The sequence below is a fragment of the Acomys russatus genome, chromosome 23, assembly GCF_903995435.1.
Source record: "Acomys russatus chromosome 23, mAcoRus1.1, whole genome shotgun sequence".
Taxonomy (NCBI): Eukaryota; Metazoa; Chordata; class Mammalia; order Rodentia; family Muridae; genus Acomys; species Acomys russatus.
This window is the reverse complement of record NC_067159.1, coordinates 32,210,596-32,234,942: the sequence shown is the minus strand read 5'-3', so window position 1 is coordinate 32,234,942 and position 24,347 is coordinate 32,210,596. Positions and strand designations below refer to the sequence as shown.

The 24,347-nt window shown below is 40.3% G+C and overlaps 1 protein-coding gene across 1 annotated transcript in view; it reads right to left on the bottom strand.

The window, feature by feature from the left end:
- Col25a1 (collagen type XXV alpha 1 chain) overlaps positions 1-24,347 on the bottom strand; it is a 397,457-nt gene that overhangs the window by 36,700 nt on the left and 336,410 nt on the right. The window contains exons 18-23 of the mRNA XM_051166005.1: positions 24,298-24,342; positions 12,932-12,994; positions 9,976-10,044; positions 9,221-9,265; positions 7,137-7,181; positions 6,843-6,920 (exon numbers count right to left, since the gene is read on the bottom strand). Coding sequence (XP_051021962.1) covers positions 6,843-6,920; positions 7,137-7,181; positions 9,221-9,265; positions 9,976-10,044; positions 12,932-12,994; positions 24,298-24,342 — 345 coding nt within the window. The remainder of the gene's footprint in view (positions 1-6,842; positions 6,921-7,136; positions 7,182-9,220; positions 9,266-9,975; positions 10,045-12,931; positions 12,995-24,297; positions 24,343-24,347) is intronic.

The window sequence follows — 24,347 nt, the reverse complement described above, 5'->3', positions numbered from 1 at the left end:
TGGTTATGTTTATGGTAAGAGCTCTGCATGGTTTATTGAAATAATAGAAAGGGGTCATTTCCCAATCAGGCCTTTTGAGTGTGAGAGGTAATGTCTAATTACATGTAAACCTGACGGTATAGTTTTAATACTATCCTCTGTGTTCTATGACTCCATTCTAATCTGGTTCAAACCATTGTTGCCATTTTTTATTGTTGTTGTTGTTGCAAAAATGAACACTACCAATATGTATTTTGGGCATGGTGGTGCACGCCTTTAATACCAGCACTCAAGAGGCAGAGGCAGGTGGATCACTGTGAGTTCGAGGCCAGCCTGGTCTACAAAGAGCGTCCAGGGCCGGGCGTGGTGGCGCACTCCTTTAATCCCAGCACTCAGGAGGCAGAGGCAGGTGGATCGCTGTGAGTTCGAGGCCAGCCTGGTCTACAAAGTGAGTCCAGGATGGCCAAGGCTACACAGAGAAACCCTGTCTCGAAAAAAAAAAAAAAAAAAAAAAAAAAAAAAAAAAAAAAAAAAAAAAAAAAAAAAAAAGAGCGTCCAGGACAGCCAAGGCCACACAGAGAAACCCTGTCTTGAAAAACTAAAAACAAAAAATACCCCCTCAACCCCCCTCCCCAAAACCAACAACCATTATGTATTTCACTTTAGGTGTACACGTGTTAGATGATTAAAGTTTGTATTTAATGATAAAATAGTCAATATGATGACAGCTTCAAATAGTGTAGTAAAAAAGCTTGATGTTTCTGGGACAAAGGCAAAATGCCAATAAACCAGTAGCAAGTTCGAATATATATCCAGAATTTCATGTCATCAGCTCAGCACAATACAAGGCAACATTTACACTACTTTACAGGTTTATCTAGACACAAAAATTGGATTTATAGCTATGAGAAATCTGCTTTGCTTCTAGAATGTAAATGAGTCATTTACTAAAACAAAGAAATTATAGATGGAAAAGAGTTTGGAATGGGAGGATACAAGAGATAGGATAAACATTGAGATGTAACAAGAATAAATTAATAAAAAAAAAAGAATTTGTGCACCACTGTCCTTCAATCATGTATCGTATTTTTAACTAGAAAGCAGAAATACAGAATTTTATAAAAGTGAGCAGTCCTACACTATGAATTGTCTCAGATTTTCTAACAAGGTCACATACAAATTCACATCCCTACATCGATAAACACAAGTCTGGTTTGTCCTTTTTCTTAAAAATATTAACACTAACAACATTAAAAAAAATGAGCGGCATAATGAAAGAATATCATTAGTGGTAAACAAACTAATGGAAGAGTTGAAATGGGGTGCTAAATAGCTGTTTCAGAGACCTCAGAATTGTGAAGGTTCCAGTGTAGCTCAGAGGAGAGCCAGTGGTGACAAAAGCCAGCTAAGTTCACAGACACACCATCTTGTTCTCCACCTGGAAGCACCCACGTGAAGTTCACAGCGTGGTCCTAAGATACTGGCTCTTCAAGTACAAGCTACACACGCCCAACAGGGCTCCCTCTTGGATTACAGTAATGACTTGAAAACCAGAAGTGATAGAGAAGGACATGCTAGTCTAGGGGGACACAACCTGAGAAGGGCGGGGGGAGCTAATGGTAAAGGTCAGCCAGGGGCTCTATGATTCATTCTGAGATGTTTGTGTGAAAATCCTGCCCAAATTATAGGATATCTCTCCACTTTCTATAACAATGAGAGCTTAAGCGCCATTTTACTGAAGCAGGAGACCATTACAGGAAGCTACAACTTGGCAAATTGTAGAGATCAATGAACTATGGCAGGTACCAGCCTCAGTTGACGCATGTGTATTACAATGCTTATACTTTAAGGCACAGCAAACATCTAGGAAAAGGGAAGGGAAATATTCTAAGAGCCAGGGGGCCAGGAAGTGACCCGTGAGACTGTCCCTTCCAGCTAAGACAGGGAGGCTACACCGGTAATAGTAACAACAGCATGGCTGCCTAAACAAGCCCGGAGCCATTCCACCAGTTGATATCCCACTGTAGAAGGGGGGCATCTCCCAGGGCTTTCCAGGCCTAGATGAAGCAAGCAATTATCAACCTCTGGGAGAGGGAGAATTAGTACTGCCCAGGAATAAGCTCCAGAAATGGTTATCTAATACCAAAGGACCAGCAGGCTGTATTTATGTGTTCATTCCTTTATATGTAACAAGAATGAGTAAAAAGAAGAGTAATTTGTGAGGAATCTGTGAATTTGGGAGGGTGGAGGAGGGAAGAGAAGAAAGAGGAAACGATGCATTTGTTTTTAAGTACATAAAAATAATCTTGAATTCCCATACAGACAGCGTTAGTAATAATTTTTTAACAAGAACTAGGAAACAGAGATGTTAATTGTTAATTGTGAATGTTTAGCCATCTTGAATCAAAACTAAAAGCTTAAGGCAATGCTTACATAAACCACAATGTCTTTTCTTTTCATAGATCAACATAATTTAATCATCTTTCCAACAGAACAAACACAAAAGAGTAATTTGCAAAACAAGAACAGGGCTAGCACAAGTTGATGTGGGAACTGTGGACATTTCATAGTGGGGGTGACAAGAGTTTGGAGTCTGGAGGAGTGCTGGGCAGGAGGACCAATGGTCAGAGCACTTGGGATACATTTTTAAAAAACGTTGCTTGGTGTCAAAAGAAAAAATAATGAGATGTGTTATGTTTTTATTTTACTCCACAACTTCAGTCAAAAGGATATACTCAGCAGTTTGTTATGTGGTTTAATTTTTTTCTTATTTAGCTACAGATGAATGGACGGAAATTATAAATACCAAATTCAGAATGCCAAATATCTTAGGAACATAATATGCGTAGCACCTCAACTATATTATCTCCTACACTGGATATTGGACCCAAAAAAGTTACTTAACCTAGTCTCTATTTTTCCATAATATGAACTGTTTCATAGAATAACAATTTTTAATAAAAGAAACGTGAACATTTATAGTTCTAATGTGATATTGTGACACATTTATATCCTTGTAGTTATTCTGAAATTTTGGACAAAAGGTTTTAAAAAGGATACAATAATGAAATAAACACCATCCATCATTGGTTAGAAATTGAGGAGAATAAGTGTTTATCAGCTTTTCTTCCTCTAATGTTTTTCTGACTTAATTGATTGATCTTATTAGAGACCCTAAGCCACTAGAGTGGTATGTTAGGAAGATAAACAAATAACCTTCAACTGAAAAATGACTCTAAGCTCTTTATAAACAAAGCATACGGTTGCTCCAACAGTAATACATCATTAGGGTTGGAGACAGTATAACATCACTGGCTATGATGGATAATAGACTGGATACTGTTTACAGTCATATAGAACTTGAGATGAATAAAAGGACGCTGGGAATGAATATCCTTCCATTTTAAGGAACAGCTGTCAGATTTATTTCCCAAAAAGTACAGTGCTTTTAGGAACTTCAGTAGGAAGTGTTCAGGAGCTCCTAAAAATGGCCCTAAAGATAACATTGCATTTTATGCGCTCTTACAAAAACATCTACTCCATTTTGCAGATAAGGTCAGTGAAGCATAGACATAGTAATTTCCCTAAAATGACCCAGCTCATAAGCAGTAGAGGGACGAATAAAACAGAAACATCCACTTCAGTCTAAGTTAGCCCATATGCCTGTTCATGCAAAGAATGCTTTAAAGACACTTCAGTATGTTAACCGAAAATTGTAATATTGGAACATGTCAGGGAAGAGTAGAGAAGTGGATGCCCCTTGTGATGGTCTGGGTGAGAAAAGTCCCCCATGGGCTCATGTAGTTGAATGTTTGGTCCCCAATTGGGGGTGCTGCTTGGGAAGGCTATAAAAACTTTAGAAGGTAAAGGCTTCCTGGAGGAAGTTCGTCACAGGAGGCAGGCTTTGACGGTATATAGCCTCACCCCCTCCCCACCCCTCTGTTTCCTGTGTGTGGACATAATGTGAACAGCTATCTTCCTAGTCTTGCTTCCAAACCTTCAATATCTTTTGTCAAGTCTGTTGTATCAAGATGGACTCCTTCCCAATGCCACTACAGACTAAAAGTTCCCCTCTGAGTTGTTGTTTTTTTTTGTTTTTGTTTTTGTTTTGTTTTGTTTTGTTTTTTGTTTTTGGTCAGGGTAGTCTACATAGCATGACAGTAACTGAAATAGCTCTTATGGGTGGAGACGAGGCCTGTAGGGCAATTGAAAGCAGTTTAAGGGAAATGTACAGCATTGCTAATAAAGTTTAAGAGCTGTCCCTGTATTACCAAGTAACAGTTTTAAAATCATTGTAGGTCCATTCTTTTTCTCTATCTCTCCAGATAGAATTATCAATTTATAGGGGAAAAGGGAAACATCTAGGAAATTGGCTCAAGAATTTGAGAATAGCCTCAGGGTTACTGTTTATGTTTCAGCCATGTTTAATGAGGAATGCTAATCAGGCTGTTAGCTGAGTATTCCACCCAATCCACACTTGTCCAAATGGGAAACAGAAATAAAGAGGGCTGTGGTGGTGAAGCCCACATAAAAGCCTATGAAAATTGGACCACACTGGGGCAATCATGAGGATAGAGATGTTAAAATAGTATGAAATAGAGGGACTAAATTACAGCATCTAGTTTGTTTTCAAGCTAAAAAATGGCTTGTATGTAAAAAGCACACCCATCCATCCAGTCATTAAATGCCAACTGTTCCCTACACATTTACAAGCCCAGGGAACATAAACACAAGACATATTTTTCTGTCACCAAGAAACTTACAATGTGGTAAGGGAAAAACTAAAACCAATTATGTGATTAGCGCATAGTCATATGTCCCAAAACAGGACCCTGACTTCTAATGTACGGACTTAGAGGAAGAGCAGAGCTGGCGACAGCAGGGAATTTATGGATCAGATTCAATGGATGAAAGAAAGGAGAAATAATGAGGTGAACCTAGGAAAAAGAAGTTTGTATGATAAAAATGCAACCATGGCATGGGAAATTAAAAATATCCTGGAAGAAAAGATAGCATCGTAGAGCCTTGAATGATGTCAGATGGCGGAGTGTGGTCTTCATCGAGCAGGCGACTAGGACTTATGGAGAGGTCTGAGCAAATTAGAGCAATCAAAATAATGGCAGCTTATGAAAATCAGCCTTACAGGCATGAGCAGGTAAATTGGAAGGGCAGGGAGGGAGGATTGGCCCAGTGGTAGTAGGAAACAAACAGGCTGTGGATCAATATTTGGAAATGAAAAGGATGGACAGTGCTGGGGCGTGTTTTGAGAAAGCTCCTGGAAGGACAGGTTTCAAGAAGAGCGGCTGTGAGATGCTTCTAAACCCCTTGTCTCTAGCAAGAAGAGACACAACATCATTAACCTCTGGTAGTTAGTTGATAAGGCGAGTCACCGAGCAGAAGGGACGAGTGCCCAGTGGAAGTGGGTGTATTTCTGGAAGTCAGTAAGTAACATGTGACCGTGGGGGAACTCTAACAAACAGCTGGAGTCGTACATGGACCAGACCCCGGGAACCCCAGAACCGACAGGAAACAGCCTGCTTACAACACAGAAGGAGTGAGTAACTGTTCTACCCAAGGAAAAACTTTAGGCTGGCAAAAGTTAGGGTGGGTGAAAAGTGTGAAATTCCAAAATAGAACTGCTTCTAGAATGAAGTAAACTAAAGCAATGGGCCAGATAAAGCGAAGAGATTTTTGATTTTTTTTTTCTTTCTTTCTGAGACAGGGTTTCTCTGTGTAGCCTTGGCTGTCCTGGACTCACTTTGTAGACCAGGATGGCCTCAAACTCATAGCAATCCGCCTCCCTCTGCCTCCCGAGTGCTGGGATGAAAGGCGTGCGTCACTACTGCCCGGCATAAAGAGATGTTTGAAAGGAAGATGATGTGGTGTAAATGTCACAGGAAAGTCAAGGCAACAACTATTATGGACTGTACCTGAAGGTCACTACTTGGTGATGACAGATACTATTGTGCACGTGTGTAAATATGGAAAGGATGGATGAGAATTAAGGGTGATAGAGAAATCTGGTACTTTTCACTGAATAAAAAAAAGATACAAATTGAATGGTAGCTATAAAAACATATAGAAGGCCACAGTGTGCCCAGGGCTGTTCAAAGTGTGTGACATATACTTAGCAATTTGCCCTCAAGAGCCCAACGAGGTAGTCACTGCTAGTATCTTCATTTCAAATATGGAGAAACAGGGGCACACAGAAGTGGAAGAACGAGCCAGGTCACATCTCTGGTAAGCAAGACAGCTGAAATCTGAATTTAAACGATTCAGTTCAGTTCCTGCTCAGCTTTGTAAAATTCCCTCTTTAATCAAGGAAGCAAAATCTTGCCTAAGCTAACACAATGTTTATACTTGATAAGGTTTAAGAATATTTAAGAGTATGAGGGAAGCATAAAGCAAGAAATGAAGATGCTACAGGAGACAGGCGGGCTTGGAGGAGAGGTGAGTAGATGTGCTTCAGCTAAGTGGTGGAGAGAGAACTCCGTGGCGAGCCTCATGGACGCACTGCTGTGTGGATGAGAGTGCCCCTCATAGGCTCAGGTGGCCCTGCTTGGAGAGGTGACACACAAGGCTGCAGGAAGTGCATCACTGGGTGGTGGCTTTGAGAATTTATAACCTCACCCCACTTCCAGTTTGCTCTCTGCTTCATGTTTTCAACTGAAGATGTGAGCTCTTAGCTTCCTTTTCCTGATGACACGATAAACCCTATTCTTATGGAACCATAATATAAAAATAAACTCTTTGTTCCAGAAGTTGCTCTTGGTCCTGGTATTTTACCGCATCAATAGAAAACCAATACATTTATCGCTTTGTGCCATTTTTCACGTGTCTTAGGGCAGAGAATAATTACTTGCCTGTAAGGCCTCGTGGAGGTTGCCATTGTAGTCTATGATCTCGGTAGCCCCAGGATCTCCCTTTTGCCCAGGTGGACCCTGTGACCAAAATCAAACCAAGGGAAAGTCATGGGTTAGACTAGTATACAAGAGGCTTTCAGAAGTGGAGTAGCGTGGGTCCTGTTTTTTCCTTACTAAGGTATAAGTGCATTTCAGAATAATAATAATAATTACATTTACATTTACATTTTGTCCATATTGTAAAGCAATAGGCCATTTCTAACTCCCTATAGTTTAGATAAGAGGAACACTCACCCGTGGTCCCAGAGCTCCAGAGTCTCCTTTGTCTCCACGGTCACCCTTTGGCCATAAAAAAGAAAATAATGAATTAGCAGAATGGCCACTGATGTAGAAAAGAGTCATTTGCTCCATACAGCAGCACTTTAAACATAAACTGCAGACATATGAGGCAATCACCACCATCACCACATCCACCTAAACATGCCATTGATGGGTAGTGAAATGTCCTTCTCAGAAAACAGGGTATCTTGTGGCAATCAGACAGGCTATGTACACTCCAGTGGGATTAGCAAAAGCAAAGTGAGTGATTTCTATGGTTCCCAAGTGACCTTTATCGTCACACTGAGCAGGGCTGTTTTCCTCTGAAGGGATCTGAGTAAAGGGAAAAGGGCCGTATCACTGTTGCATCTGTCCTTAGAGGGGGGAGGGGAGAAAGAAAGCTGGGACAGGAAGAAATAGACTAGAAGGAATGTAAGGTCTGAGGCTAGACCTCCGTCTGATGACACAGACCTACCTGCAGCTATTTTAACCTCAGAGGTGAAGTTGCCAGTTGCCAGCTAGACCAGGTTGGTCAGGTTTCTTTATGTCCCCTCCCCTTCTCCTTCCTTCTGTTCTCCCCTTTCTGGCTTCTCCCCTTTTCTCTTTCAAGGCAATAGGACATCATCTCTGGAGGTTTATTTATAGTGTCATAACACAACCTACAGAGACCCCAAGAACAGTCTGAACTCTCCAAATGATCACAGGGCAAGTAGAAAATATTTCACTCTATGCATACTTAAAGGCTCTTTAAAGCAACTTAAAATTAGGGCCCTTTTCTATATGAAACTCAAAGTGTCTTCCTGTCTTCCTACATATTTACATAAAATGGATAGGGGCCAATGACAATAAGGAGAATGAGCAGCTATGTTTCCCTATGCAGGTTTTACTAGTGACGTGGGCCACAGTGATAACTTCACCATGGATAGGGAGCTAACAGCCTCTGACCTCTAGTCCCAGTTTTGTATTTGTCCATATTATTGGCTAGCAGCATTTTGAGTGACAGCATACATGCTATTTTGGCTAGCATAAGCATCATGACAAAGGGACAATTGCTACTGGTGGTGAAATTTTATTTTTTAATGCATGTACATGTGCCTGCATTGTCATAACGCATGTGTGGAGGTCAGAACACAACCTTGGGTGTCAGAGCCCGTCTTCCATCTAATTTGAAGCAGGGTATCTTTCCACTGTAAGCCAGGCTAACTTTAAGGGAGTCCCTTGTCTTTCCTCCTGTCTTCTTGTATATGAGTGCAGGGTTTACAGATGCTTGAGTTGTTTTGTGGGTTCTGGGGGGGTTCAAACCCAGAGTCTCAAATGTACCGTAAGCAGTTTTACTTACTGAGTCATGTTCCTAGTCCCAAGGTGACATTTTAACTCTCTGTATGGAGTTAGGTAACAAACCAAAGTATAACATGAACATATGTCACAAAGATGGGAAATGAAAATTAAGAGCATATAATACATAAATCATCTCTTTTTCCCAAATAAGCTACTCTCAAGAAACAGGAAATGCATCCCCTCTTAAAGAATAGTCTGAAGAGGGTTCAGTGGTGGTTCAGTAGGTACAATCACTAGCCACCTACTCCTGACAACTGGAATTCCGCCCCTGGATCCCAAATGGTGGAGGGAGAGAATCGATTCCCATAGTTTGCCCTCTGACTTCCACATGTGTGTTGTGGCCCACAACACACTCACATACACACACACACACACACACACAGAGGCATGTACACACATGTGCACACACACAGGCATGTATACACATGTACACATACGTACACACACAGGCATGTACACACATGTGCACACACATATACACATATGCACACATACACTTCCCTCTGCCCAGTGTTAAAAAAAAAAAAGAAATAGTCTGAAGGATAAGAGCAGACAAAACCAAGGAAACAGAAGCCAAGTGGCCTGGGATACAGTCACAGGGACAACGGAATGTGAACCCCCGAAGAAAAATGTTTTAACTGCAACAGGAGTCTTTGTGGAAAGGCAAAAGACACAGATCTGGAAGGCCTGAAGTCACATCAAAATGGTGATTGATTACTGACCTTTGACCCCTTTGGGCCTCTAGTTCCTGATTCACCTTGTTTCCCCTATTATAAGAGAGCATGAGGATGAGAAAGAGAATGACAGGACAGATAAGAACAGTGGCACAGAATAAGAAGGAATCAAGGACACGCTTTATCTTAACTGCCCAACATGGTGCTATAGAATGTTGGTTACTGTAGCACACAGCATACGTATCGCTGTAGCAGGAGCTCACTCCCTGATCTGTCAGTGGCTGGGGAGGGCTCTGTGAGTGACACTTATGAGTCTCAACAGGGCTAATATGCATAGATTTCTTTTTCATCAGAGACTGCATGGCCCCCCCTGTCTCTAAGAGGGGCTGGTTATTAGAATAGAGTGGGACCATGTTAGTTTGCATAATGTTTAGGTAAATAAAGATCGCACAGGCAAATACATCTTTAGCTCTAATATTTTCAGGGTGTTACCATAGAAACAAACGGCACTGGGCAATGAGGTTTTTCTCGGCCGGCTGTAACGCACATTGAGCGATAATGTGTAACATGACAGCACCTTTCCCTTTACATTCAGAGATGTTATTAAATTTCTTCACTGAGCTGCACAGAGTAAACAAGAAAAGTTGAACTGCAAAATCCCTAACCATCAGTGTGCATTTCAATGAGGTGCTTGTGATTTGGGTTGCTTTGGTAGCTGTTGAGGAGTCAGTTACATGTTCTGTGGCAAGAGGCATGCATTCCCAAATGAAAGAACGCTCTCTTCTAATAGAGGCATAACTGACCTTTGGTCCCGGGGCTCCAGGATCCCCCCGTTCGCCTCTTCCAGGAGGCCCTGCCTCCCCACGCTCACCCTGTCACAAATTGCAAAACAGGTTAATAGGAGCCTCCCGATGGCTGTCCCTGGAGAGGAACAGGGGAGTTCAATAGAAGCGAGGGAGTCAGTACCACAGCGTATCACAGCGTGCAGGTACCATGTTGATCTCTGAACATGAATAATCCCATTTCCTATACAACGAGATTGTTAACTTCTGGTGTCATCTTGAGTGGGCCATGGGGCATCCATGGAGCCACTGAAGCATTCTTACTGTTTCTATGAGGGTGTTTGCAAAGGAGACTGCACATTGGTCAGCAAACTGAGAAGGAAGGCTGACCTTTAAAATACGTGATTGTTGCCCATTTGGCTTCAGATGGATAGAACAAAAAGCAGAGGACAGGGACGCTGTCCCTCTTCCTCTGGACCACCTTTTCTGGCCCATGACACCTCACTTCCAGTCTTCCGTGTTGGTGGCAAGACTAGTGAGCACCATGCACTGTATCTCAGACCTATAACTGCTGCCTGAGAATTTTAGTGCCAGATTCTAGGATTCTGGAACCTTTAGACCCAGACAGAGCCATGCTGCTACCATCTTTCTAGCTTGTGGATAGCTGGCTTATGTGAGACATCTTTGCCTCTGTAACCACATGAGCCAATTCCCCTAAAAAGCTTCTTCTTTATATGTGTGTGTGTGTGTGTGTGTGTGTGTGTGTGTGTGTGTGTGTATGTAAAAAATATATATGCATGCATACATGTATGTACATACATATTTACCTACCCAATCACTGACCCATCCACCCATTCATTCATTGATGTTGGTTCCATGTTTCTAGAACACCCTGAGCAATACATAAACATGCAATTCTGTCTTATGATTCCCACTTTATAAACAAGGAAATAGTTTGGTAAATGCCTGTTAGGTAGCTATGTGAATAAAGACTTAAAGGGTATCGATAGTATTTCTTCTTCTTCTTCTTCTTCTTCTTCTTCTTCTTCTTCTTCTTCTTATTATTATTATTATTATTATTATTATTATTATTATTATTATTATTATTATTATTATTCTTCTTCTTATTATTATTATTATGTCTACCAATTCACATTCTGTCACAATTTTAAGGAATTCCAGCAAAATGTATAGCATTTTGCATACTTTGTACTCTGATAATCCTGCTTGTACTTTGACTGAAATTCACTTTCTCTAGGAAGATGTAAGTCAGACAAGGGCACAGGAACAGGCCCTGGGGACGTGCCATCCCTACTAAAGATATCTCAATGCCACCAGTCTTCCTTGGGGTCTGTCTGCACTGCTCTAAGAGTTAGATACACCATCTTTGTTTATTTTTCAGATCTGTTGTTAGGGGAACAAATCTAGATCACATACACAAATGCTGAAAGACCATTGTTGGGTCAAATTTCAAACTGGAAATTTCCCCTTAGGATACATCTTTCAATGATATAGGCAATTCAGCTAACGATTACGTTTAGAATATTGCTCAAAAGGCCTTTGTATGCATATACGTGCTTGTAGAAATACCACACAGGAACATCACATCCCTTCCCTCTCCTAGTGGCTCAGAGTAAAGGATGCGTCCCTCAGAATCATGTTGAACAGCAATTACTGCCAACTTCACGGCTCTATGTCTGGATCTATCTCTCTGAAACTATAGACTAGTTCATCAGTCAGCTATAAAGAAAGGTATTTATGGATATGAATATCTCTGCCCAGCTGGGTTCCTTCTATTTTCTTCTGTATAGGAAAAATCTACAGATGCAGTTCCCCATGGCTTCCCCTGCTGGGACTCCCTCTCCCTCTGTGGTGGTTGATGTACTCCTCTGCCTAGGCACTTTCTCTCCTCTTCTGACTTTATTGGCTCCAAGCTCCAATAACTGACAGTTCTCATATCAACAACTTATGTCTTTTCTGTCTCTGTCTTTCTGGTCTATTGTGCGTGAATCTGTTCAGGCTAAAACAGAATTTCTCCAAACTTTGTTAATCGGCTTGAAAGCTCATTCTGTGAAAATGAGATTTCTCTGGAAAACAACTTTTTTTTTTTTCCATAATCCTACTGAGTTCCAGTCCCCTTAGGCAACGAATAGTTTCTACTTGCTAGGATTAGAGTTATTTTCACTTGACCAAAGCAGAACTGAGGACTAGTCTGTCTGAAAAGACCATGACATAGTTCTCCATTGGAAACCACCCCTGCCTGGCCTTTTTCTGGTGAATGCAGGACTCACTGAGGCAGAGTGTGGCACGGTTTAAAAATAAACGACTATAAGTTATGTCGCTTGGATTCATGAGTCTGACATGAGCACAACTCCGCCATCACAGTCCTCTCTTTTCATGTCTTACTGGGTGGATAAAGAGACAACTCTGGGCCTGGCCCTATCTGCGGCACTGTACTCTTTTTGTGTGGTAGCACACAGCTTTTGCTTTCAGTGTCCTCTTTGTGGTTGCCAAATAGAACACCGAGAGATGGTTTTTTATTATAGAATGCTTCTGCAAACACCATTCAGGGTAGATCTTTTTGGAATGAAGCATTTAGAAATCTCTGTGACATCCACAGGGGAGGATATTAATGTCCAATTTACAAGGGTATCCTAAAATGGATGAGGAAGAGCAGGGGTTGGTGACCTCCAGCCCTCCTCTCTGCCTAGCGACCTTTCCATGTAGCTGGGAGGCTAGTGGCCATCACAATACTTACTGAGGAATCTGTAGGACAAACTTGAACTAGTGTATTCTACCCACTTTCTGACACGCCTAAAGCTTCCTGGATACAACTTCCAATGGCACACCATTCACAGCTGCTTCGGGTCTAAGGTGGAAATACCTGGTCATCTAAATAGTAAAGTCATCCCATCTTTCTTTCAACAGAGATGACACATGTTTCACAGGAAAGCCAGGGGAGTAAAGGTCTACTTACTTTTGTTCCTGGTAATCCTGGTAAGCCTGGTTCTCCTTGAGGACCAATGAAGCCTGGTTCTCCCTTTAAAAAGATGGCAGGCAAAGGCATTATTCATCAGATGGCATGCTCAGTTCTTGCTACTGCGATTTTACTTCTTTGGTTGCGTGTAACTCTTCTGACTTACTGTAAGATGATCATCAGTGAAAACTCTAAGCAAAGCTCCAGAGACACTTCAGAAAGTGACAAGGCCACTGGACACACATCTCTATGATGAATTCTTCTCTCATCTGTTGCCTGGCGCTTCTTGCCACTTACCACATTAAGAGAGACTATGTTTGGGTGGATGTGGAAGGGCCTGTAGGTCCTCCATTCCCGTGATCACAGCCTTGTAAAACCTCTTCTTGAGTCAGGAGTGGATTCACCATATAAATCTCGTGAATAAGACATGCTGGGAGTGATGGAATGTCACACCTGTGGGTAAGCTGTTTAGAGGGGCTTCTATTTGGGGTGGGCCTTTCCTATAGTTTCCCACCTGGGGCACTTGCTTTAAGGGGAACAAACTGCCCTGCTTTGAGTGGCCCTATGGAGCTTCCCCAATGTGGGGACTGAGATCTGCCAAGAACCCTGTGAGGAAGCTTGATAGTGGATGATTAATCCCCTTAGAGTCTTGTAAAGAGAGCAACAGCCCTAGATTCCTGATCCATTGCAGTCTCTTCAGGGACTCAGAGCCAGAGGGATCTGCTACTCTCAGCTTGAATTCCTATCTTTCAGAGACTACAAGCAGGCCAGTTTGGTTTCAGCAACTACTTTGGAGGGTGGTAGGCAACAAAACATCACTAAAACAATGGATATGGCCAGGGGAGAGATTTAGTAATGATCAGTAGGAAAGGGAAAATCCCTTTTCTTGCCATACCTCTCAGACATTATCTCTTCTGCCTGGAGGAAATTCATCAGTGGTGTAGCAAATGATACTCAGGTTTTGGCACAGATCTTCTAAGCCTTAGATCCCTCTGGGTTATAGAACGGTAAAGGGCATCCTTTGTTGCTTGTAACTCGTCCCTTCTAACTACACCTCAATTGATACAAATGAGGAAACTCTATGAAACCAATTTGATTACAAGAAGGAATGGAATTTTCCATTCCATTTCTTAACCTATGGGATGGGGAGACTCACTAGAGGGTAGTGATTTCATCAATCATACAGTGGAATCCCTAGAAACCCCTAACTGACAGGGCCAGTATAGACTTTCAGAGTCAGGAGACACAGTTGTGTGCCAGGAGGGTGGAGCATCAGATCTTCAATAACAGAGGCTTTTGTGGCCAGCAGTCTTCTAGACATTGCCCCATTTGCCAGCTGTTCGTTTTTAGCCTATAATAAGCTATAACAGCAAGCACAGCACAGTGTTTTCCTAAACTATGACTCATTCTAGCCAATTAAAAAAAATTTTATTTATTATTATGTATACAGTATACCAGAAGAGGGCATCAGATCACATTATAGATGGTTGTGAGCCACCACGTGGTTGCTGGGAATTGAACTCAAGACCTCTGGAAGAGCAAGCGGTGCTATTGTCCACTGAGACATCTCTCTAGCCCCCATTTTAGCCAATACTTAAAATGGGTATTCTAAGAGCTCCTTAATTAGCGATTCTCAACCTATGGGTTGTGACCCCTTTGGGAGTCAAATGACCCTTTCAGAGGGATCACATGTCAGATATTCTGTGTGTCGGATATTTACTTTATGATTCATAACAGTAGCAAAATTATACTTATGAAGTAGTAATGAAAATAATTTAATGGTGGTGGTGGTGGGGTCACCACAACATGAGGAACTAACTGTATTAAAGTTTTAGAACATTAGGATGGTTCAGAACCACTGCCCTAAACTCATAGCCAGGTCAGAAAAAGCACAGATAATCTAAGTAACCTGATAATTTGCTATATGCAATTGAAATGAAGCTAATCTTGTAGGATTGGTTGTAAAATCTGTGACATTTGAGATTAACAGGACAGAGCCAGACATTTAGTTGGTGTCTGAATCAGAAAGTCAGAGACCTGGTGTTTGACAAAAAACAAAACAAAACAAAACAAAACAAAAAAACCCCTACTTATTTGGTGTCAAAAATGAAACAAACAAAAAACCACTTGAGCCAGTGTTCATATTGTCTTGATTATCCAGAAAGTTCTCTCCTTTTTAACTAGTCAAGGTAAACAAAACATAAGGGTTTAACTGCTTAAAATAAAAAATAATAACCATCATTTAAAGCTAAACTCATAGTGGTTCTGTTTCCATAGTTCCTGTTTTATTTATGCTTGAACTATTTCTGGAAGAATTACCAGTATAATTGATTTCCCTCTAAGATAGCTATCACTGAACCTTGTGTCATGGAGTTAAGCTGAAAGGCATAGCGAGGGCATTTCACGGGTATGTTAAAATATCTTACATCTATTCTTTAAACAAGGGAATTTTTCAAGTATGTATGTATGTATGTATGTTTGTTTGTTGGGAACAGAAGGGTGTCATCACCACAAAACATTCCAGATGACACACTGCTTACAGACTTACTCTGGTCACTCAGAGAGCAGAAGGGGAGGGCTGGACCTACTGGTTGAGGTGGATGCTAAGGCTATTTTCTATAGCTCCTATTCTTCTTGGATCCACAGTCAACCTACTGGAAAGTAAAGCCTTGGCAAATATTTTGACACACGTCTTAATATTTCAAAATAAAAATCTGAACTCAATTCAAAGAAATCATTTGTAATTCAACCTTTAGCAAAATAATTTGATTTGTTATTTCATAAACAAAAATACTATTAAGGGTTACATTTATTTATAAGTAAAATATTTCTTTTAATTAATATTTAGCATTAATTGGTATCTTCTCTCTACTTTTGAGAGCAACTTTGGAGTGAACATTAACGTCATTGGCCTGAAATCACAATGTAGAGGATGCGTGTCTGCTTGTAAACTTGAACTCTTAACACATTTTCAAGCAAAAAAAAAAAAAAAAAAAAAAAAAAAAAAAAAATCTCTTTAACCAATCAAATGGAAGCTTTACGAAAGCATACGAATAAAAAGAAGAAAAGGCAAAAGTTACAGAAACACATTCCTTATTTGAGTTAGTGTTTAGTTTAAAAGAAGTCAAGCATGCAGTTGCATTATTCACAAATAAACGAGGCATTGCTATCTCAGCAGGAAGATAAAGGCATTTTCCCCTTCCTGTAAAGACATATTATGTTTCCTTTAATAGAATGTTCAGGGCAAAATTATTTAATTTCAAGAGACAAAATAATCAACAGGTTCGACAGTCTCAGTAGTTTCAGTACTGTTGTCCTAACAGTATGATTAGTTGCTCATGACACCACTACATAAAAAGCACCAGTCACATACACATCTATCTCCATACACTCAATACTCCAATGTAGTCAAGGCAAACCTGAGCATATCTATCTACAGGATAGCAGGTTTGTGTGTACTTCTTCCAAGAGCTCTTCATCGCTCCATCTTGCCCATCTCCTGGGGGGTAGGGAAAGCCACTTATTCGTCCCTTCTCTCTTAGACATCAGAAACTATTGCTGATGTAGACAGGCATGAAGATCCCCACTGGGATCTTGGGTCATTAAGCTTTCCTATCTCCAGAGTTTATACTAGTGCTGAAAGTGTTCTGGGGGAAACCGTGGCCTCAGACTGCTGAACAGGGCATGAAGGTTGGACCATTTCATAATGTGCAGAGACATTATTTTCTTTTGCCCTTCAGCATCTGCGTGTGAACAGCTTGTGATGTGGCTTCAGATTCTGTGTGGGGTCTAACCTTTAAGACACAGCCACTTAAGGAGCTTGGAGGTTATTTCAAATAGCCACAATTCTATACAAATAAGCTATTAAAACAGCCTTTCCATGTCCAATTACCTACCTGAGGTGTGTAAAACACTTCACCCCAAACAACAAATCGATAAATTCTGCACTGAGTGTAGAATTGTAGATGAGACTAAATCTGTAGTCTGTTAAGCCAGATATTAAAGAGATCTTTGGGAGAAAAAAACCATCTACATACCAATGTTACTCTTCTTACATTTTCTTTCTGGTATTACTTGGCAAAATTGAGTTTAATTTCACAAAACATGCAATTTAATTCACAATGAATAAAATGTCCCCGGTTTAATTTTGAATAAGACATATTTTTGGATGAAGTCAGTCTTCTTCAACTATTACCTATTCCTTGCAAAAAGCAACCACCCCAACCAAGTATCTCAATGTGATAGTAGCTTAAATGTGAAGTCAAAAGCTAAGGGGAAAACAGACAAAGAAGCCACAACAGCCACTACAGCTGTCCACCAACCACACAAGAGCAACAACCACTGCCCATCTATATTACAAAAAAATAAAGTAAAGCTAGGAAAATTTTAGGAACATGGCTTTTCTGAGGTCTAATGATTATTAAAGATGTCACGGTCTTAGAATTCTATAGTAAAATCTTAACTGATATTCTGAGACCAGCCAGGCCTCACTCTATCTTCTAAATGGTCACTGGGATAGCCTCCGTAAAGGTGAGAAGAACCAACAAATACTTAAGGGGCTTATGAGTCCAATGAAGAAAGAAAGAGACATAAAGAGAGAGGCAGTTTCATTTATACAGAAATGGCTTGCCGGATGTTTCCATATAGACTTCCAGGACATATCATCTATTAGGCAGATGGTGGCCAGAAAGTCCTAACTGATTAGTTCTCACTCACAGAACAATATCTGGTTTTTCATTTATTACCATTTACTTTATTTTTATAAGCCATTATCATTAAAGAAGTAAAATACATCATTTTCTTAACCTGTCTAAAAACTCTCTCTAGACCAAGTCATGTTTTCTGCAATATTTATTATTCCTGAGCAGATATGATTTTCATTGTCTCCCAAAATAGTACAACAGGGCCTGAAAATATGTGCTGATTTGCCTGGGTGCTAAAAGCATCCACAATAATGTTGATTAATGTGTCTTGACACGAAATGCATTAGCCATACAGTGTTTTAGTTAAAGGCTAATTAGAATCCAAGTCAGCATGATACCTGTTTTTTGAGAATCACAGTAACGACATTTGTTATACTAAGAACTGCTAGGCAGCCAGTTTTGGTAATGACTGATTTCTAAAAGTATTGAGGATCCCCCGCAAAGAGAGAAAAAAGTAGAGTTTGCCCCTAAAACACTTATTTCTCATGAGGATCAAATATGAGTATAAATTAAAACATCTTTGTTGCTCTGTTGGGAATAATTAAATAGCAGATTTACTTAAAACCCCCAAACCTTTTTTTTTTTTTTTTGTCTTAATAGAATTGTATCATGAAGGACATGGTTTCACTATGGCTGCTAAAAAAAAAAAAAATCTCTGATTTCTAGTTGCATTGAGTTTCCTGATTGGACTCAAGTTACCCACATCTTCAGTGGAGTCTGTGCCAGCAGGAAGTAGTCAGAAGCCATAATGACACAGTGTGACCCCTCTATTGAGGGCGGTTTACTTCTTAATTTTATACTCCTACATTTATCTCTGCCACTTTTGAGATGTGCTGATGTTTCTGAGGGCTGAACTTCATTCATCTCCATCAGATGCTTGTTATTCACAGAGCATCAGGCTGGTACTTAACCCTGAGAATGCCAAGCGAATGTCTCTGCCTCCTGTGCAAACTGCTTCCAGGTCAAGAGGGATTTCTTACGGCGCGGGGCAGTTTGTAACCACCTTAGACTCTTCTGTCTCTTCCAGGTTCTTGGTCTGATTGTCAGATTTTTACTAATGTGGAAGCCAGAGTAAAACCATTAAGCTTCAAGGAAAGGTAAACCTTGAAAATATAGTTGCTACTTAAGTAGCTTCTTCTGATTTGATATAACACACGCTGTAATATGTCTCCATTTCCCCTGTCTACTTAAAACTTGACTTCTTAATATGGTAAAGGTAACTACTTTTATCGTTTGAAAGAGAAAAGCAAGCATTGAAAGTCTGTGACAAATGTCTTTGGTTGGGCGGGCAACACTGACTGGAGAGCTCAGAATAGTAGCAGGATACAAAATCAACTCACAGAAACCCACTGTCCTTCTTATATGCAAATGACTAGCACACTGAGAAGGAAATCAGGGAAATAACATCATTCACAGGGCCTCAAAAATGCCCGGGAATAAGTCTAACCAAGGAAAATGAAGACTTGTACAATCATAACTTCAAGACACTGAGAAAGAAATAGAAGAAGATACCAGAAGATGGAAATACCTGCCGTACTTATGGATTGGTAGGATTGATATTATCAAAATGGCAATCCTACAAAAAGCAATCTTTAGATTCAATGAAATGGGCATCACAAGTCCAATGCCATTTCTTATAGATACTGAAAACAAATCTTAAATTTCATATGAAAATATAGAACATCCAGGGTAATCAAAATAATCCTGAACAACTATAAATAAAACCCCAAAACTGTTGACTTATCACCACACCAGATTTTTCAGTAGAGTAATAAAAACTTTACAATAATAAAAACAACACAGTAGCCAGGCATGGTAGTACACAGCTGTAATCCCAGCACTCGGGGAGGCTGAGGCAGGCGGATCTCTCTGAGTTCCAGGCCAGCCTGGTTTACAAAGTGAGTTCAGGCCAGCGAAGGCTACACAGGGAAACCCTGTCTTGAAAAAAACTAAACAAAACAAAAAAGCAGATTATTGGCATCAAAACAAACAGAGCTAAGGACCACATATAAACCCAAATTTCTACAGTCTACTGATTTTTTTTTTTTTTTTACAAAGAGGCCAATAATACACATTTCAGAAGAGACAGCATCTTCAACAAATGGGCGAATACTCACTCAAACTGGATAGCTACATGTAGAAGAATGAAACACAATTCTTATTTCTCACTCTTATAAAACTCAACAGCAGAAGTTAGGGAATACGCTTTAACTTACAGGCATAGAAAAGGAATTTCTGAACAGAATCCTGATGGTGCAGGTGTTAAGACCAACAACTGACTTGGGACAACATGAAAATAAAACGTGTCTGTACAACAAACCATTATTTGAATGAGGCAGCCTACAGAATGAGGAAAAATCCTGGCCACCTACACATTGGTCAGAGGGTTAGTATTTAGAGTGTAACAAGAACTAAAACAAAACGAAACCCCTAAACATCAAGAAAACTAACAACCCTATTTAAAACGGGGCAAGGAACCAAACAGAGTTCCCAGAGGAAGAAAGACAAATGGCAGAGACTTAAGTTTTTTACACTGTTCAACATGCTTAGCTTTGTAATGGAAATGTAAATTAAAACTACGTTGAGACTTATCTTTTCCTAGCCAGAATGGTTAAGATAAAAAGAAAATTTTAAAAAATGTTTTTTTTTGGACATAGGAAATGGGCAACACTTATTCATTGCTGAGAGGAGTGCAAACTGGTGCAGCCACTGTGGAAGTCAACGTGGAAATTCTTCCAAAAGCTGGAAGTGAATCTACTACATGACGCTGCTCTACCCCGCCCCCGTAGGCATGTTTTCCCCAAAGGACTCTCTATTCCACTATAGAGATACTTGCTCACATGTGTTCATTGTGGCTCCATTCACAGTAGCCAGGAAATGCAAACAGTCTAGATGTCTATCAACAGATAATGGACAATGAAAACGTGGCACATTTACATGGTGCAAAATTATTCAGCCATCAGGAAAAACAAATTTATGAAACTCTTAGGTAAATGGATGGGGCTGGAAACAATCATTCTGAGTGAGGTAACACAGGCCTGGAAAGACGAACATCATTATGAAATGTGTCAAGTTGTCTTTTTGAAGGAGAGTGTTCACAGTGACATCCTCAAGTCGTTGTACACCCTTGCCTTTTGCTCCAGAATACACCCAGGCAACAGGGAAAATGGGCGACCTTACTGCTCTTAGAGGTTCCTTTCCTTCATCCCTTTAAAGGAGGATCCATATTTTTTAACGACATAGAGCATAACTAGATGTATTTTCTACAGGTTAAAATTATTTACACGAGGAACCGCTGTATTGAGCTGGTGCACAAGCAATGGTTCCAATGCTCTGAGCTGTCCCAGGAGAAAGAGAAACAATAGCCATTCACTGTGTGCAGGGTGATGTTTCCAGAGCTATGCACATACCCCACACACTCATCAGTTCATTCTCACAACAGAGCTCTGCGCTGTGGCCGCTGTTGGTTCTCGTGAGAAAACTGGAGCACGGAGAGATCACAGAGCTTGCCCTGAGCCACAGCACTGGTGAGGGCTTTGTTGCTGGACAATGTTCCTTATTTATGAGGGAAATGGAAGCACAAGAATGGCTAAACAATATATATATATATATATATTTTTTTTCAAAATAAGTGTTCAGAATAAGATTTTCAAAAACAACAACTTAGAATACTGCCTTCTTATCTGATATCAGAAAAGGTAGGCACAATAGCTTTTATCCACTAAGATACTTGTGGAGGAAAAAAGAAACTCCAACATTTTTGAAAGCTTGTTCATAAAACTCATTTTCTAAGCTCAAATCTTATTCCAGAAGATCAATTTCTGCATGGTACATTGTACATAATTTAATTTTCCCAGCTGAACATCTTGACACTATATGAACCATGAATGCATGAAATAGGAATTCCAAATGCCTTCCACATGGCGAGAGGGAGGACTTTCAAATGCTGCAGGAAGCTCAGAACAGTTTGAAATGAAGTCATGCCTGGTCTTAGTGACTTCCCTTACGTATGCCTACAGCATTAGCACTTTTCTCAGAGTGGGACACTGGGGTGACAGATAGATGAGTCTGCTGTCTGTATTTAGGCCCTTGGTTCATTTCCTGAGAGCTGTGGAAGGCATGTGGGGGCTCATTAAGTTTCCAACTATTCCCCGAAGGCAACAGGTGGTGAGGCAAAGCTACCCCGGTATGTAATGGCTGTTTCCTCAGTGCCTTAGACATAACGGATGGCATGTGCATGCTCTCCGTGGTAGATAGGTAAGACACAAGTGGCAACCGGAAATAGTTCCAAAGCACAAACAAACACACAGGTCTAAGGTCACGACTGATGTTTTTGTTACCGCGCGTCTTATAGTCACCTGTAAGGGTTTCGATTTTTAGACCCTGCTAATAACTTAAACTATGAAATGAGAATTAAGTGTCCTGTGGTTTGCCACCTTAGCAGAAATGAGGAAATTAATGAAGTTAATGAAGTGACATCACAAAATTTTAAGTCTACTTTGATGTAACTGCCCTCATGTGTTCCTTTTCGTTTTGTTTTATTTTGTTTTGAGACAGGGTTTCTCTGTGTAGCCCCTGGATGGCCTGGACTCACTTTGTAGACCAGGCTGGCCTCTGAATCACAGAGATTCACCTGCCTCTGCCTCCCAAAGTGCTGGGATTAAAGGCGTATGTTACCACACCTGGCTCCTTAATGTCTTTTTAAATTGTCTTTTTCTCCAAAATTATTTACTTATAGTTAACACTACATTTTAAGAAAAGCTTATCTTTTACATGAATTAGAGTGAGAAACAAATGCTATTAAACCGAAAGTTAGAGCTTATGATTTTTCCCAAGCACTGGACAGTGACCCTAGCATGGCACCATCAGCATATAGAGAAACACCCAGTGAATAACAAAGAGCTTTTGTCAACTGTCAAGCTTCTTCTCAGTGCAGTCACTTGTCAGGGACAGGAGGACAGCATCAGGGCCACACCATCTCAACAAAGTATTTCTAGCACTTTCTCAGGCCGAGGGAACTCAAGCACTTACTGGAGGTGACAACTTATAATTAACCCTCCCAACCTGAGAGTTCATGATCTTCTGAACAGGTCATGGGTGATTATGGGGAAAGGCCAAGAGTCAGTGTAGACATGTAACACCGAGGTAAAACAATGATAACAAATACAGCAGCTACAGAAAGCATTTACATCTATGCATCTATCTGTATTGCATTATAATGCTTTCATTCACACCACTTTTTACCAAGAAGAGTGTCTAAAGCCCAGGAGAAGGGACAAGCAGATTTCAGAGCACTGAGGCTCTCCTGGGCTGAGTCTGTACCCTGACAAGCCAGGGCTCTTACTGTAGGGACTTTCCTGTCCTTCCAATGTCCTTTGTCTCAAATGTCTTCATTATGATTTGTAATGCCACCAGGCTCTAATTAACAGCCAGAGACACGTCCTGAAGTCATTAAAAAATTTATGACCTTGTCATTTATTTAAAAAAGCTGTCATTTTTAATGCATGGAAGTTACTAAAGAACTGACATAAATTAACCCTGTAATGTGAGCTCTCATATCAAGTTAGGGTGTTATTCTTGCTAAGCAGCGGGTAATAGATAAGAAGTGACTTCGACTCTTCAGCAAACATTTTTTAGAGTACACATTCTACCTAAAAGTCAAACTAAAGCACACATCAAAGATAATATGAACTTTTTATGATAATCTGGAAACAGCCCACAAACAGTAGAACCAGAATTTCTGAGTGACAAGTTAGAAAAAATAAGTTTTTTTCTGTGTATTTATCATCTATAAATATTATAAAAACTATCGGACTTTCAGTACTTGTAGAATCATATTAACTTCAGTTAACACACTATAAAATAGCACGCAGAACTGATAAGAACATTCACTGTAGAATGAAAAATGTACTGACACTGTCATCCCATCACTTTGGTGTGTGTGTGTGTGTGTGTGTGTGTGTGTGTGTGTGTGTGTGTGTGTATGTGTGTGTATGTGTGTGTGTGTGTAGTGGATTTGAAGGAATAACTATAGGTAGGATTAAACCTTATAGATGCTCTGGGAAAAGTCTTTAAAAAAAATCACTTAGCATTTTAAGGGCCTGAAGAATTTTTAAATCTTAAAACAATGTTTTAATCCTGAGCTTTAAGCATTATTTGAACAGACACATACAGAGTTGATGTGGAAGGTACATATGTTGGGTCAAAACATTTTAACAATGTTGTTTCTGTTTCTCAGTGAGAGTGACTGACAGGAGGCGGAGGCATGGCATCTTAGAGGGGCGTTATTAAATTGGTGAAGCAGATACATGGCTGCCCAAGGGTCTGATTTACAGGGATGCTAAGATGAATTCTGACCAAAGTATGATGGGATCTTAGGAATGAAGTTAAAAGTTAAAGAGATATTCTGTCTAGATTTTTAAAATCTTGCATGATTTCACTTGAAATGTAATCTACTTTTATCTAGAGGCATAATAGAGCCAACAGTGAAATGTAAAGCATGGATGGCAACGGACAACTTTTAACACCCATGTTCAACTTTCAACTTAAAAACCAATCAACTGAAACAACTTCAGAATAGTTAATGGCTGGTATTCACTCTTTTCCTCCAGTGTAGGTGACTGGTAATGATAGGTCTATGACATCTGTCAGTGGAGTATTTACCTTTATCCCCGGAAGTCCAGGCAGCCCAGGCAGCCCTGGTTCACCCTACG